At 44.5% G+C, this 17408-nt stretch overlaps 1 protein-coding gene across 2 annotated transcripts in view; it reads right to left on the reverse strand.

Annotated features, from left to right (window-relative positions):
- The window catches only part of STX18 (syntaxin 18), a 64011-nt gene that overhangs the window by 22598 nt on the left and 24005 nt on the right, over positions 1–17408 (reverse strand). The window contains exons 1-4 of one of the 2 annotated variants that reach the window (XM_054999412.1): positions 16694–16785; positions 5836–5903; positions 1502–1617; positions 1327–1404 (exon numbers count right to left, since the gene is read on the reverse strand). In XM_054999412.1, coding sequence (XP_054855387.1) covers positions 1327–1404; positions 1502–1610 — 187 coding nt within the window. In that variant the 5' untranslated portion in view covers positions 1611–1617; positions 5836–5903; positions 16694–16785. Of the gene's footprint in view, positions 1–1326; positions 1405–1501; positions 1618–5835; positions 5904–16693; positions 16786–17408 lie in introns of those variants that run through there. The other variant, XM_054999411.1, reaches the window with a different exon arrangement.

Consider the following 17408-nt stretch of genomic DNA (forward strand, 5'->3'; position numbering starts at 1 on the left):
AAGCATAACCGTTGATTTGAGGTCCACTTAATTCAGCAATCCGGCACGGGTCTCCTCTGGGAAGCTCACCAGCTGGGCATGAGGGGGTCAGAGGAATCAAGAAGTGCTTCGCAGAGGGGCTGGATGTCTCCCCTCACAGCACAGATCTTCAGTAATTCTATCCCACCACACTGCCCTGAGGTACTCTGCTACATGATGTTGAATGCTACTACCACCACTCTCCAGATAGTTTCTGTCCCTCCTTCCAAAGAAAAGGCACTTCCTTCATCCTGACTATCTTTTAAGATATCTTTTAAAAAAACAATCACGGCCAGTTTGACACATAGGGTTGGCTCCCATGGATCTGTTCCATTAGCAGAGGTGCTTTCCTCCAGGAGAAAGCTCTTCCGTCAAAGGAATGTACCCCTGCGAGGAGACGATGGATCTTTGAGATCCAACCCACAGCTTAATACCACCTTCAGCATGACTTCCTCAGTCTTTACCACAGACTCTGATCCCCAGGTTTATGATATGCCCAGAATCCAAATTCTCTTTTTTTATCAAGCAGCTTAACAGACTCGTCTTACTTGTAAGCAGGGATCATTTTGTAGAAAAAGAGCTGGAGGAACTCATTAGCGTAACTCATTAGCGTAACTTATTAGCATATGCCATGCCTCTTGCCAGCACCAGAAGTGTGTCATTTATATAACTGATGTGCATACGCCACACCCCCTGACATCACCTAGTCTGGCTGTTTTGGACCCAATCCTGGACATTCAGGGCCGAAATTGGGCCCAAAATGGCAAAAAGGGGCTGAAAATGGCTGAAAAGGGGCCCAAAATGGTCAGGATCAGGCCGCTGATGAGCAGGAGAGTGATCCACCATCCCTCAGAGACCCGATCTGGGCTGTTTTGGCCCGAATCCAGGCTGAAACGTGCCAAAATGGCCGAGAGTCAGGTGGGCGGGGCCACCTGACATGTGACCTCTTTGGGGAACTGCCGGTACTGCGTTCCTGTGCATTCCCCCTCGAAATGAGCCCTGCTTGGAAGGCTGACAGCACTGGTACAGAAACACATGGCTCTGGTGCCCCTTTGTCATTTTAAGTTGGAATGATCCAACAGCTCATGCGTACAATACAACTCTGAAGCTCTGTCAAGGGCCAGCACACACAACTGCACTTCAGATGATGCTACATTATACACCCTCTTTTTTGGATTAACGTGGAAATATAAAATAATCACAGCAAGTAACAGTAACAGTACATCCTCTGCAGTCACTCCAGCCTAAGCAAAGGATTGCACCATAAAGACATTAAACTACTATCATTTCAAGGGTAAAGAAAAGTACTTTTTAAATAGTCTTCGATGAAATCCAAGACTGCTTCTCTGTGCTGCTTCACTTGTGGGGAATGGATGTCCTTATGAGCTGAAACGAAAGGGCACGGAGTAAGATGTGACGCTTGTCTAAAAGCTCTTAAAGACAGACTGCAGCCATGAGCGGCGTTGCCCTGGAACTGACTTGCCTTCTGTCCGGAGTTGCTGAATGGCATCAGCACACGTTCTCATGAATATCTGGGCATCTTGATCAATCTTATCCCGCTCTGTGTCCGTCATCCGTGCATATTCGGACATGACATGGCTGCAGAAAGAAGTCAACATGTTATTATTTTTTTAATGAGCTCCGTAGAGCAAATCTGTACACTTCCTCCATCTACAGTGCCGTCACTTCATGTAGGGAAAAGACTGGCTTCTGTTGGCACCGTTTCATACCACTGTTTCCTACTCAAAAATGACAATGACAGCTTTCCTCCTGTCTGTCGCTTATGCAGTCTTTTCTTTCTATCTTAAAGAGAAAGAGATACTTTACGGAAACAGAAAGATATCTTTGTTCTTAAAGCAGGGAGAGACAACTTTCTTGCCTAAGCACTAAACTGTCTATCTGCGAGGAATGTAAAAAGAGCCCTGCAAGATCAGATACTGATCCCTCTAGTCCACCATCCTTTTGCTGAACGCAGAGGTGAGCAGAGAGAGAGTTTATAGTTCTACAAGATTCAAGTCCAGTCTCACCTTAAAGACCAACAAGGTTTCCAGGGCATAAGCTTTTGAGAGTCAAGCTCCTGTCATCTGGTTTCTCCCACTGTGTGGACGGAGCAACCCAGTTTCTTGCTACCACCTTTCTAAGAGTCCCGTTATACAGAACGGGGAGGCAGAGTTCTGGAGGCGTGTAGAGTATTTTCTTTCTCATATCAAAAACACTCCACTGGGTCGCAAATCAGCATATCAAAGAGGGAGGGGAGGTTCAGCACAGCTCACGCCCTGATGTGCTGGTCTGCTGACTGCCAGAAGCTTTGGGAGTAAGAGAGAATTCAAACCAGACTTCTTACCTGCACTCTGAGATCCCTACTACCCCCTTGCTCTGTATAATGGATAGAAATGGCTCTAAGTGCTGCTATGAGAACCAGTTTGGTGTTGTGGTTAAGAGTGGTGGGACTCTAATCTGGAGAGCCGGGTTTGATTCCCCACTCCTCCGCGTGAAGCCAGCTGAGTGACCTTGGGTCAGTCACAGCTCTCTCAGAGCTCTCTCAGCCCCATCCACCTCACAGGGTGATTGTCGTGAAGATAATAATGACATAGTTGTTGTGGGTTTTCCGGGCTGTATTGCCGTGGTCTTGGCATTGTAGTTCCTGACGTTTCGCCAGCAGCTGTGGCTGGCATCTTCAGAGGTGTAGCACCAAAAGACAGAGATCTCTCAGTGTCACAGAGAGATCTCTGTCTTTGGTGCTCTGTGACACTGAGAGATCTCTGTCTCTGTATCAGGCATCTGATGAAGAGAACTTGATTCTCGAAAGCTTATGCTAAAATAAAATTGGTTAGTCTTAAAGGTGCTACTGGACTCTTTTTGATTTTGCTACCACAGACTAACACGGCTAACTTCTCTGCATCTGTCTTTTGGTGCTACACCTCTGAAGATGCCAGCCACAGCTGCTGGCGAAACGTCAGGAACTACAATGCCAAGACCACGGCAATACAGCCTGGAAAACCCACAACAACCATCGTTCTCCAGCCGTGAAAGCCTTCGACAATACAATAATGACATACTTTGTAAACTGCTCTGAGTGGGCAAGTTGTCCTGAAGGACATTATATAAATCAAATGTCTTGTTGTTGCTGTTGTTGTTACAACAGTGTGTGCTCTATAGTCACGGGGCAAGGAGAGCAAATGGCTGCTTGGACTGCCACAGTATCATGGTTGTGAAAACACACCCTTATGGAACATCCTTCTGCCCTGGAAAGATTAAAGAAAGTGCTGCCCTCTAGGAATACGGACAGGGACCATTGCATAACGAAGTGTGCAACAGCTGGCTCCAGCCCCAGCACGCCTCCTCTACAATGGCCAGCCAGACCATTTTGCTCCTTGTACCTAAAGAGGCCACCACGGGACTGCAAGTACAACAACTGAGATAACTATCACCTGTGGGTAAACATCTAATCAACATTTATTGTCAGTATAATTGTTGTATTTATTAACGGATACCTAACAAACTTCACACGTGATCACTTTGCACTTTATAAATTATTTATTATATTTATACTGATTAGATGTGAATTATCGTTTACCAACGGCTGATAGTTATCTCAGTTGTTGTAAGACCATTTTGCTCCATCCAAGCAGAGGAGAGCACCCGCTCCCGACGTGCTGGTAGCCCTGCTGTGTGTGAGAAAAGGCAACGGCTAGGCTTAAGCTTGTCCTCTCCTCTACACAGAGGCAAACCTCTTAAGGTTCTGGTGCCATCGTTGGCGCTTGGCTTGCTTTCAACGTGTCTGGCCCATTTTAGTTGTCCTCCAGCCACCGTTTTTCAGCACACAAACATCTTGCCTCTAGAACTTTTAATCTCTTTCATTTATTTATACTTGAGGGTACCCACTGAAGTGGATGGGCAACAGGTAGAGGCTGAACACAAGGAAATACTTCTTTACTTAGTGAGTAATTATATTGTGGAATTCATTGCCAGTGGATGTAGAGATGGCCATGAGAGCAGACGGCTTTAGGAGGGGAATAGGCAGATTCATGGTGGACAGCTAAATCAATAGCTACCAGCCATTGTAAGTAAAGGAAATCTGCATATTCAGAGGGAGTAAACCTTTGACACTCAATGGTAGGAGGCAACATCAGGGGAAGGCCTTGGTGTCCTTGCCCTGTTTGTTGGCCCTTCAAGGCTGCTGAACTAGATGGACCTTTGGTCTGACCCAGCACCTCCTATGTTGTCACCTCTCTCTGCACAGGCATCCTCTTCCAGTCATAGATTGGCTACATTATTTAAGCGTGGTTGCAGAGGACAAGAACCTTCAAAGTCAACACTTGGGGCAAAGTAAGGGCCAAGACCTTTGGTATTTTGGTAGCTGGGAGCACTGAGATTGGTCTTTTCTTTGCAGGACTTGAGATGTTGAGAGAAGCTGCTTTCTCTTTGTCTGCCAGCAAGAGCAAGAAGGGGGATGCAGGAAAACGGCCCTTTCAGTTCCACAATGAAGGAAGGGGAGAGTTCTATTCTAACAATTGTGTTTGTTTTTGGTATCTGAAGCATCATAAATGTAAATGTCTCCTCATTCTTGACTCTCTCCCTCTCCCTCTCTGCTTTGTTGTATTTCGGGAGGAGGCTAGAAAGGAACTCGGAAGGCAGGGGAGAGGACGGTATTATGTTGAGGGTTGCAAAATCCAGATAAGAGGAAGGAGAATCAGAGAGCAAAAGGCTCCCACTTGCTTCTCCGAGCCCTGAGAATTCTCTGTCTCCTGTCAGTTTTCCTCCCTCCTTCCAGAAGATTCTGGCCAATGCCAGGTTGGTATCCAAGAAGCAACACCGCTACTGGATTGGTCTTAGAGGAGGGAGCAGACCCAGCTTGGTACCATAAGAACTCTTCTTTTTATAAATGGTTTTTCACACTTTTTTTTCAACAAACTAAACAAAAGCACCACAATTATGCCTTTTGCTCAGCAGCAGCAAGTAGTATCATTGAAGTATTATTGACTTATGTACCATTTAGGAAATAAAGGCCATTCTTAATATTGAACATGTGCACATTGCCACCTAGTGACCAGCGTGAATCATTCCTAAAAGGTATCAAGAAGGGTGTTCGACGCAAACACTGTCCCCATGGTGACTTCAAAGGAATGAGATCACATCTCAAAGTGGGGAGAAGACTGGGGTACGTAACTAATAGGAAGACAAAAACAAGACAAAATGGAATCCTGAAGAGAAACTGAACGTCCACTGCAGCGGACATTATACGCTGAGAAAACTCAAGGGCCCCTCTAGACCAGGATGACCTGAGCTGAGGGGCAGCTGCTCTCCAAAGCCTTGGGCAGAAGTCACATATGACCTCTTTGAATGGGAGAGGCCAGGATTTGAACTCGAGATCTCCGGTATGCAAAGCATGCACTTGGGATGCTGACTGAGCCCATCACATTGAGCTGCAGCCTGCCAGCAAATAAAATGACCTCAATATACTGGTAGGGAGATGCTTTCACACAACACACACACACACACACACTGCCCAATGAACCGAGTCTTTGAAATGGGCAGATACAGAAAATAATCTTTTCAAAATCAAAATTCAACTTTTTTGTTTTGTCACCATAACTCTTCCAGTGTGATATCCACAGAGGCGTGATATCTGTTATGCTTAGTGATCAGACTGGAAATTTAATAGGAAAGTAAAAGGAAGCCCACCTGCCCACATACACTAGTCTCCCCGCTCACACCTCCCCTTCCTTAGAATCCTAGAATCACAGAGCTGGAAGGGACCTCCAGAGTCATCTAATTCCACCCCCCATTTCCCATTCTTCATCACACAACACTTACCTGTAGGCATTAATGTAATCTTTCCTGTGTTGCAGAAGAAAATCTTTCAGTTTTCCAATGTTATTGACCTAAGTCAGAAAATAATAAGAAATATTAAGATCCCATTTTTCCAACAGAGAAACTGGATGAAGAACAACATTGCTAAATGCCTGAATGGTTCATCAGCAATGTTAGGACAACTGATGAAGATGACTCCAACTCCCTTAACCCTTGCCCACCCCCCTCCACTAGATCTTTTTTCTGGCCTGCTTTTCAATTTCCTCTGAAAGCAAGACAATTTGATCTAGATCCAGAGCCCTTAAATGCCAGCATGCTCCCCCAAGGGCACCGGAGTCCCTATCGCACGAGTCCCCATCCTCAAAGATGAGGTGGGGGGCTACTAAAGACAGGACTTCTATTTAATACCCTCCCCCCCTGCTATGCAGAGGGTCTTACCTAAAGGGCTCATAAGCTAAATCTCTTATAACATAATCGTTGACAATCATATCCATCTTGGGGTCAGGGGGCTCCGTCCCAAATGTGGTGGAGGTGGGACCTCGGGAGCTCTTCCCCATTGTGGTGTCTTCCCCTCGACCTCTGCCTGGCACCAAATTTGTTGACTTTTTGGCTCTGAGTAAATATTTCTATTTGCGTTGGCCTTTTCCCACAATAAGCCCCTTTCCTGCATTTCAACCTCTCGCTTACTACAGCCAGGCTAGCTCATGAATGAAAGAGGGTTTAATTATTTATCTGTTGCTGCTATGGTCATTTAATATTTTAAAATATGAAATGGGTTTTAGTTACTTATCCTGATGCTGCTTACAGCTCAGTTTGGACGAAGCTTGGTCCAGGTCGGAATAAGCAAAACTCAGATACTTGAGTTAGGATCCTTCTGAGGAGGACTCCCCAGGCAAAGTTTATTGCCCTTCGTTCATGGAAGAATTTGAGGCCCAGGGGGCCAGTTTCTTGCCATACTGGCTAACTAGGGCTGCTGCTGCTTCTTCTTTCATTACCAGGAAAGAGGGATGGGGTACAGTTATGACCCCTTTCTTTCTCTTGGGTAGATTTAAGCCTTTTATTCTTGCCTCCTCTTGGTAGATTGCTGCCACCAGGAATTAAATTCCAGAATAACTTGAATTTCTGCTTTTAGTAACGTGCCCAAGGGTCAGGCTTTTTCGTGGTACTACGTGCCCCTGAGGAAAGGAATGGGATATAGGAATGACAGATACTCTGGGATATACTCTGGAAAAAGTAAAGCAAACTTATTTTTATAAGAAGCGTATCGATTTCGTATTATTTCTAAAACTTGATGGTTTCAAAAGAGTAGTTCTCAATTCTTAAAGTTACTTAAACCCGGTCACACAGATCTTCTCTCAGGCTTCACACACAGTTTGCCTGCTTTTGATATTAATTTCTCTCTCAATTACGAGTAAGACCGTTTCTCAGGCGCACACAGAGTTTGCCTGTTTCCTCCTGACTGAATGCTCTTTCACAAACACACAGTTCAGGCTCCCACACGGGTTATACTTCTCTCAGACAACATACACAAGCTCAGGCTGCACACAGCTTGCCTGCTTTCTCCTGACTAAATATTTCTCTCAGAACTGCTTAAAAATACTCAGGTTGCACACAGCTTGCCTGCTAAAACCAGATTCAATATTTTTCACAGAAATGCTTAAACATGCTCAGGCTGCACCCAGCTGGCCTCTCTTGCCCTGACTGAATCTTTTCTCTCCACTCTCAGAGCCAAGCTACAAGTGATGCCTGACACAGGTTGGGCACTTGTCAGCTTCCCTCAAGTTTTGATGAGAAATGTAGGCATCCTGGTCTTGCAGCTGTAATGGAGAGCCAAGCTGTAAAAACAGGATGCCTACATTTCCCATCAAAACTTGCGGTAAGCTGACAAGTGTCCAACCTGTGTAAGGCGTCACTTGTAGCTTGGCTCTCAGTCTAAAACTGCCTTCACTCCGCCCACCCTCTCAGTCATCAACCAATCATATCACTCACTCATCCCTCTCTTTCACCCCCCTCTTCATTATACCACACCAAGCATTTAAAGACACATGCACGCATTTACTTAAAATCATCACAGGCACTCTATTGTCTTTCAAGGTGAGACAAGCCAGGGATGCGATTGCATCTCAGTCACCATAATCAGAGATGCTCTATGGGCGAGTCTGCCAGGCCTCGAAGGACAGGATTCGTGACATCCTGAGCACTGGTGGAAAGCTCTGCTCTGTTGATGAAGACTTTAGGGTGTGTATCTCCCAAAATTTCCCACATTAAGGCTCTGGTGCAATGGTGGGACACAGATGAGAACCAATGATGAGAAGAGGGAGAAAATGGCATCCCCTTCCACATCAGCCTAGGTTGCAGAGAAATGGCATGTTTGTATAAAGATATGTTGCTTTCAAAGACAGACCCGATGGCCCGTCCTTCCATCTGCCAGATCCAAAAGGAAGCAGACCCAAGATCAAGAGGGCTAATGGATAGATCAACAATTGAAATAGCAACAAGACCTTTTTATTTAAAAAAAAAAATTAAAAAGAAATTACATTAGAAAGTGTATAGAAACTTATAGAGGCACTATATTTAAAGTCAGATTAAACTAATAGAAAAATACATTCAAAGTATGTGACAGCACAGCTAAATTATATAATAGCTCTCATTCCCTCTCCTTAGTTGTTTATACCCAGACTTTAGTATCAACAATTTTAATGAATCATTTCTCCTGTGTTTTATCTTTTTATCTTTGTATCAAGTTACCTTAATTGATCTTAATTTTAACCTAAGTGATCAAAGAAATCTTTCCATTTTTTCCAAAATCCAGCTATTGGTCTATTATGCACATAAGAAGTTAATTTGGCCATAGATGCATATCTGTGGCTCTTGTCTATCCGCTCTGACGTATCAGGACACAGACCTGTTTCCCATTTTGCTGCATATAACACTCTTGCTGCTGTCCCCATGTAACGGAAAAGGTCTCCCTGTTCTTTTGTAACATTATTTGGTAAAACGTTTAATAGCATATTTGGCAACAAGACCTTTTAAGAAAGAGAGGTGTCACTTACTAGTGGCCTCACTTTCTGCTGAGCAGTCACCAGGAAGTTAGAAGATATTCCTAGTGACCATAATTGATTGCTGCCTCCTTCTGAGCCATAGAAAACTGAGTGGGTCAATAGCATCACAGTAATTTTGAGAAAGTAACCAGTAATATAGCAACCTTCTGCATAAAACAGGTTTACCCACTAGATGGCGACCAGGATTTCAGTATTGGGCTACTGGGTCTGGAATGTGTTGGACTCTCCTAATACAAACTTACTCTTCAGCCAGAAACACTCAAACAGATTTTTTTAAAAACAAAACAAAACACTGTTTCAACGTCTTTTGAAAAAATAGGTGAAATGTTCCATAACTGCATATCCGGCATATAAACACTGGATCTTTATTTGTATTTATTTTATATACTTTATTTACAGCTCACCTTTCTCATGGAGACTCAAGAAGGATTACAGAATATAAAATGATGCAATCCATAAGACATCCAAAGAACAATAAAATAGGACTTGGATCACATAATTAGACAACAGTGTAAACAACCAACTGCCTAAGGTGAAGTGTGCTATACACAATGCAGGAAGCAGAATTATAAAGGCAGAAGACAATGCAGACAAAGCAAGATAATAGCTACAGTAATTGTTGACGTAGACCAATCCAGTCCCATTATAAAGGACTCCTCTTGGGTGTTTCATTCTACTACAGTTCTAATCCCTTTCTTAAATAATGCCCGCCTGAACATTTCTGTTTGGCACACTCTGTGGAACGACAGGAATACGAGGGCCCTCTTGATCTACTCAAGCAGGCAGTTCCAAAAGGTGGGAGCCATCACAGAAAATGCATGAGAACAGGCCGCTGCTGATCTCATCCATCTCAGAAGGAGCAGTCCTACGGGAATGAGGAACTGGGGCCATTAAGAGCTTTGTAGGCGATAACCAGAACCTTGAACTGAACCTGGTAACTAATAACCAACAGAGTGACTGCAGAAAGGATGTGACGTGCATGCCTCTCCTAGTCCCTGACAGTGATCGGGCTACGGCATCCTGTACCAAATTAATTCTCCAAGATGGCTTTGAAGGCAGACCCACGTAGAACACGTTTCAATAGTCTAGCTTTGAGGTAACCATAGCATGGATCCAGGAGCCCAGATCCGCCGAGTCAAGGTAAGGGGGGCCATCTTCTGGGCTAAATGAAGAAGGAAAAATGGACTTTTTGTAGCTTAACTAACTGCTTCTCCAGCAATAATGTCGGATCTAGTAGAACCCCTACGTTCACAACCGAGTCAATGAGTGTCAGCTGGCCCTGATCTAATCTGGGATGCACGCTGTCCTTCAAGACCTCAGCCTTCCCAACCAGCACTCCTTCTGTCTTGTCAGGAATCAGTTTTAACTTGTTCACTCACAGCCATTTTACCACAGCAGTCAGGCACTGGTTCAGGACCTCAATAGTATCACTGGGCGATTTGGACAAATTAATACGGAGCTGGGTGTCATCAGTATATTGATGACAGCCCGTTCTAAAACCACAAATGATTTCTCCTAAGGGCTTTACATAGGGATTGAATAGAGTGGGGGATAAGACCAGGCCTTGTGGTACCCCACAAGACAATTGGTCTTCTCTAAGGACAACTGGTCTCTGAAGATAACTGATCTTCCATAATAGTCCTCTAAGTCCTGCCCAAGAAGAACAATGTAAACTAATCCAAAGCACATTCCTTAATCTCTCTTTTTACTTCCAAATGTCTCAATAAGATGACATGGTCCACAGTATCAAAGACCACTGATAAACCCAGTAAGATCAATAAAGAGGCACAGCCATTGTCTACAGTCTCACTGAGACCATCGTTTCTTCCATCTCTACTGCAGCCGCAAGTAGGAATGCAAACCGCGGTTTTCACTTGAGTTCCTCAGTAAAATAGGGACATCCTTGCCAGGCTCTGAGTTTTCTCTATTATTCAGTTAGAGAGATTTTGGGGCCCGGTACTTTTCAATATTTTTATCAATGATCTAGATGAAGGGGTAAACGGGCTACTCATTAAATTTGCTGATGATACCAAATTGGGAGGAGTGGCAAACACCCAAGAAGGTGGGAGTTAAAATTCAACAAGACCTGAATACTCTGGAGAAGTGGGCGGCTGTGAACAGGATGCAGTTCAACACAGATGGAAGTGCACAGTATTACATCTGGGCCACAAAAATGGGAAGCACAAATACTGGATGGGGGATACACTTCTGGGTAGTAGTGTATGCGAAAGAGATCTTGGGGTAAGAGTGGATTGTAAACTAAATATGAGCAGTCAGTGTGATGCGGCGGCAAAAAAGGCAAACTCAGTCTTGGGTTGTATCAAAAGGGCCACTGCATTGAAATCGCAGGAGGTCATAGCCCCTCTCTATACTGCCTTGGTCAGGCCGCACCTGGAGTACTGGGTGCAGTTCTGGAGGCCTCACTTCAAAAAGGATGTGGACAAAATCAAGAGGGTGCAGAAAAGAACGATGAGAATGATCAGGGGTCTGGAGAATGAGCCCTACGAGGAAAGGCTGAGGACCTTGGGAATGTTTAGTTTGGAGAAAAGGAGATTGAGGGGGGACATTATTACTCTCTTTAAATATTTGAAAGGCTGTCATTTGGAGGAGGGCAAGGAGCTGTTCCAGTTGGCAGCAAAGGATAGGACCTGAAGCAATGGGCTTAAATTACATGCAGAAAGGTACTGGCTGGATATTAGGAAAAACTTTCAGAGAAAGTTGAAAAACTTTCAAAACGGTCAGAGTAGTTCCAAGGTGGAATCAGCTGCCTAGGAAGGTGGTGAGCTCTCCTTCACTCGATGAATATTTGTCAGGGATGCTTTAGGCTCATCCTGCATTGGGCAGGCGGTTGGACTAGAAGGCCTGTATGGCCCCTTCCGTGATTCTGTGATTTGAAAAAGTCAAAACAAGCATCAATACAAAAGGAATCCATTTCAAAGAAGTGACACTTTCACAAGTGAGAGGCCTCACTGGAATGCTTTGATGACAGGCTGCTTTATATTCTGGCACTGGAATCCTACATTCACTGACAGCCACATCCTACAGTCTGGTTTTAGGGCTGCAGCCTGTCTTGGAAGCTACTTCCATAGAAACAAATAGTATTAAAGTTAATGCATTTAGGATGAGAGTGCTAATCATTACTTTCCAGATGCTACTGCAAGCCCAAGGTAGCCAGCCCTTGAAGCGGTTTGCCAGAATGGGGGCAGAGGGTGCCTTTCTGGACTTCCCTGCTCAGAACAAATACTCAACATCAGCATAAAGAATTCCTGCCATGCCCCACCGTGGCTTCTTTACCACCCACTGATTGTTACAACATCAGAAGGATCTAGTAGGACAAATAGTTGAACAGTCCTCATAAAACCCTAGGACCTATTACCGAGGGCCTAGGTAATAATTATTAATCAGACCAAACAGCAGACCAGAAGGAGTGTAGAAATCAGTTAGTACATAACTGTGGCCCAAACCATGCCCACTGTTCCAACAACCTTCCCCACGAATGAAACACTGGTACAGGATGGCAAATGGCTCAGAAATCCAAGTTCGGTTTTCAGAACGGGAACTACTTGACTGTGCATTATTTTTTTCCTGAACAACACATTAATAGCTCCAACCAACAGAGCGCTAGTCGCTGCCAACTCTTTCACCAGCCAGAATGGGCAGGGATCCAGTTTGGAAGTAGATACCCTCATGGCCCCAAGCATACCACAGATTATCCACTAGCTGTTTACAACTGATCCAGATAAAGAGAACACAACAATATTGCAGTCTCTAACCCAAGAGCTTGACCCTGACGGCCTTAAGCCAAGTAGAATATGAGCCATTCTGTCTTCAAGGTAGGGAACAGATCCACCACGATGAATGCAGACTGGTCTGCTTTAGAGACTGGCTGAAGATGCCAGCCTCAGGAACAGTTGCAAGGACTAGATAATACTTTGTAGATGTGGAGGCAGGCAAGACCCATCAAGAGAGTCACCATGACGCAGCGGTTAGGGTATCACACGAGATCCAGGTTCAAATTCCCCCTTTGCCATGAAGTTTACTAGGTGACCTTGGACCAGTCACACACTCTAAGCCTATGCTACCTGATAGGGTTGTTGTGAGGATAAAATGAGTAAAGAAGAATCATGTATGCACTCTAAGCTCTTAGAGGAAAAGGGAGATAAACGTACACAAGGCAGACAAGAACCATTTTGGTGCAGTGGTTAAGAGTGGCAGGACTGTAATCTGGAGAACTGGGTTTGATTCCCCACTCCTCCGCTTGAAGCCAGATGGGTGACCTTGGGTCAGTCACAGCTCTCTTAGAGCTCTCTCAGCCTCACCCACCTCACAGGGGGATTGCTGGAGGATAATGATAGCACACTTTGTAAACCGGTCTGAGTGGGTGTTAAGTTGTCCTGAAGGGCGGTATATAAATCGAATGTTGTTGTTATTATTATTTTCTTTAAATCAGCATGGCGGTCAGACATTGTTTCCTCTAAGCATCTGACACCTTCGGTATGAGCGGTCTACAGTTTAGGTCCAGCTGTCTCTCCTCCCCTTCCATCAGCTTCAGATCCATACACAGGGTGACTTGAGGTTGTGTATCTTAGTCCACTACTTGTCCCTAGTGTGGGCAAACTAGTCATGATTTTACAGACCCCCTTAGCAGAGCAGACATCAACATCACTAGCAAGTCACTGAGAAAAGTCATGCGATTCAGCCGGGCTCCGTGCCTCCGACTATTACTCCAACTTTATCCTCTAAGCAGGACCTCTGTCTTCAAAGAGAAGAGTACAGCTCTGACGGTGGCATTATTCCCCACCCCCACCCCAAACATTCCTTGAGCACTCAGCTGCGGTACAGGGCAACCCATCGCGTTTGTCATATGACAACGGGCCACAAGTGTTGGGACTGCTGTGACTTTATATGGAACCCCAAAAGCTCTGAGCCTGTCCTGAAATATCACGCATGCAATCTGTGTGTTGAAGTAACCCAAAGCAATACACGGGAGGAGCTGTCAGTTGCCAGTCCCGTTGAGGGCAAGGCCAAAAGGATGCCCCCCCCTTACCTGCGAGCAGCAGCTCTTCCCTGCTTGCTAAAATCAGATAGCAAGGCTGGCCGAGAAGCCTTTACAGGGTTTAGGGAACATTATCTGACCTCACTCATTGCTGTTCCCCCTAAAATTCTCTCCTTTGGCCAAATGTGTGGCAACCTAAGCCTTTCCCTAATGTGCGTCCAAGCCATTTCAAGACTGCAGGCCCGAGTTCCACAGCATCACTTTCAAGACCCAGCAGGCTCGGCCAAGGAGGCTGCTGTACAGTGACCATGCAGAGCAGACGTCTCCTAGGCCAGGAAGAGCCATTCCACACCACAAAATGAACAGTGCCCAGCACCTGCAACAGGCCGAGTAAACCTCTGAGTATCAGTCCTGCAAGGTAATACTGGGAGGAGGCCTTGTCCTCTAGGCCCTATTGGTAGCCCTTCAGGGCAACCAGCTGGCGACTGTGTAAAACTGGATAATGGACTCGACGGACCACTGGTCTGATCCCGCACGGCACCTCTTATGTTCTGCAACTGACCTTGGAGATAACTGCCACTCTGCTCCCCACCCAATCTCATCCCCCAAATTTCAATCCTTGATGATACGACTGCAGAAGTAACAGTCTGAGCATTCTGGAACACTGAACTCCACAACCTCAATTAGAGACAAAACTGTAGGCAACTTCGATTATAATTCTGTTTTGATTCTTTTCCAAATTCACTGACAAAGAAATTATGACCAAAGTACCCAGTTTGGTGTAGTGGTTAAAAGCGGCAGGACTCTAATATGAAGAATCAGATTTGATTCCCCACTCTTCCGCTTGAAGCCAGCTGGGTGACCTTGGGTCAACTGCACCTCTCTCAGAGCTCTCTCAGCCCCACCCACCTCACAGGGTGATTGTTGGAGGATAATGATAGCACATTTTGTGAACCGCTCTGAGTGTGGCATTAAGTTGTCCTGAAGGGCGATATTAGGGATCCCAGTCCTCTAGTAGGGGTAGTGGATCCCCTGCTTCCACCTTTCACCCCCCACTACAGCTTACCTGGCCATTGGGGGGGGGGGAAGCAGGGAACAGTCCTCCTGGGTGTGCTCCTGGGGCCACCACAACGACATCACTGATGTCATGGTGCTGCTGTGAGAGTGCTCCTGTGCTTTGCTGTGGGCTGATTTGGGCCCCAAACGGGTCTGTTTGGGGCCCAAATTCGCCCGCAGCGAAGCGTGAGAGTGCTCCCCAGCCTTGTGCAATGACATCACTTCCTGGAAGTGACATCATTGCACCGGGGTAGGGCCGCTCGCAAGTTCTGAAAGGAAGATAAAGAATTTAACAATAGGTCCTAATCACTCTTTATTCAGACATCAAGATCATAATGAGGGGCTCTGACATTCAGCACAACAAACAAAAATGTGCAGGCAGAAAAATCTGAATTCTACAAGCAAGAAAAATGCTGTATACCCCAAATAACATACACAGTAGTACAATAGTGGAAATTATGATGTTGCATAATTCAGATATTTATGTACTTAAAAAAGTCCTAAAGCCTGGCAAAGAAGGGTCGGGGTCATGGAAAAGGAGGAGGCAGATATTTTTGTGGTGTCAGAAAACACTTTAATTTGGAATAAAACCACTTTAACCTTTCCTGAGTGAAGAAGGTTCAACGGTATTCATTGCCTATTACATCAAAAAGGCTATTGTGCCTTTAAAACCAGTAATTTTACACCAACCACAATTCAAGACTTGGTATTACCGCTGAGGGTACAAGACCCCATCAGCTAGGAAGTTTAGCCAAGCAACCATTTTCTTCCAGTTCCATGCCAAGTATGCAGTGGAGGTGACGGCTGGACCCTCTTTATTTAAAATACAGAGTTTTAAAAAAATTAGCTTGGGTAGGCAGAGGCAAATCTCAATATGATATGGAACCAGAACAAGGTGATAATTTAGAAGATCAATATTCATTGGATTTTGGCAACCCTCAAGCTTTCAGAAATGAAGAGATGGGTCAGATTACGGATAGTATATATAATGTGGCTGAATAAGAGAAACACAGGACAACCCCCCCCCCCTGAAAACAGGATTTTTTTCAAGAATTAGATGAACATTCAGTATTCGTTTCAGAATAAAAACACCACAGAAGCACCACACAGCTCCCAGCCACAGCGTTAATTATTATATACCAAATAATTAAAAGGCATTTTGATCTGGTCATGCTATTTTGAACAAGTATCTCACTTGGACGTTCTAGGCCTTTCAGCCTAATCCCATAAATATTTACCTGGGATTAAATCCCACTGACTTCAAACAGACCGATTGTACAGAACTGCATATAGGATTGCAGCATTTGAAAATTAAATTCATATCTTCCTGCTCAAAAAGCTCTAATAGATGTTTGGTGACCTTCTCTGCATGTTAAGTAGGTACATCTGATTTTTACAGAATAAAAACTTTACCAGCAGCAATGTTTCTTACACCGAGGAGTTGACGTTAAGAATTCAAACACTCAACAATGTATACATTTATTTGTGTATTTAGCTAGCAAATTTGTTACCCCACAATTTTTAACTTCAGAAGTGGGGGGAAAAACCAGGACAGTGCAGTACATACAATTTATACCTCATTCCCAAATTCATCACTCTCTCTTACCATAAAAATTTGGGGTCTGACAGAAAGAAAGAAAGAAAGAAAGAAAGAAAGAAAGAAAGAAAGAAAGAAAGAAAGAAAGAAAGAAAGAAAGAAAGAAAGAAAGAAAGAAAGAAAGAAAGAAAGAAAGAAAGAATCACATACCGTAAGTTCCCAGGCACAGCAGCTGTGAAAAGTGTTGGAGGGCAGAGATGAATGCTTATTCTAAAGTCTTGACTGCTGCTTTGTTATGGATACAAATGGGATTTATTTCCATCCGTATTTTTAAAGCATTATCCAATGGAGGCTTAGGGAGGAAAAAAGTACAGTATATCCTAATAACAACTGACCAGTTTTTCAGATGATTTGTCTCTTGAGGGTAGACATTTGGTTTAGGTTTCCCCTGCAATGTAAAAGTTCTTAAGATAGGTCACGCAGATCAATTGCTCTAGTAATGTGAAACTCTAAAAAGCAAGCGATATCTAAACCAAAGAGAGGGTGGTTGGGCCTTTAAGTGGGGGGAACAGAAAGCCAGGAGACAGCCAGCCTGGCTGCCCCTAATCTCATGAAAATGGCTACCTTGTCCAGCTTCTGGTTTACATCAACAAATGGGAAACAAAAAATTAATCAGGACAGTCTAAAAGGGGAAGGTAACTTTGGACCTAGTAGCACGAGACACATTTGCTCAGGATTTTAAAATATATATATTTAAAGAGCAAAGTTTAACAAAAAGGAAAGCACAATAGCAAATCCTACAGGAGAGGTTTGCAGACTGCACCAAAGTTCAGACTGCAGAATCCTACATTTCTCCCTGCCCCATTCTAGTGCCTTCATAGAAGTATCAAAGCCCAGAAATATATACTGTTTACATTTCTGTGTC

This window comes from Eublepharis macularius, chromosome 15 (genome assembly GCF_028583425.1).
Source record: "Eublepharis macularius isolate TG4126 chromosome 15, MPM_Emac_v1.0, whole genome shotgun sequence".
Lineage (NCBI taxonomy): Eukaryota > Metazoa > Chordata > Lepidosauria > Squamata > Eublepharidae > Eublepharis > Eublepharis macularius.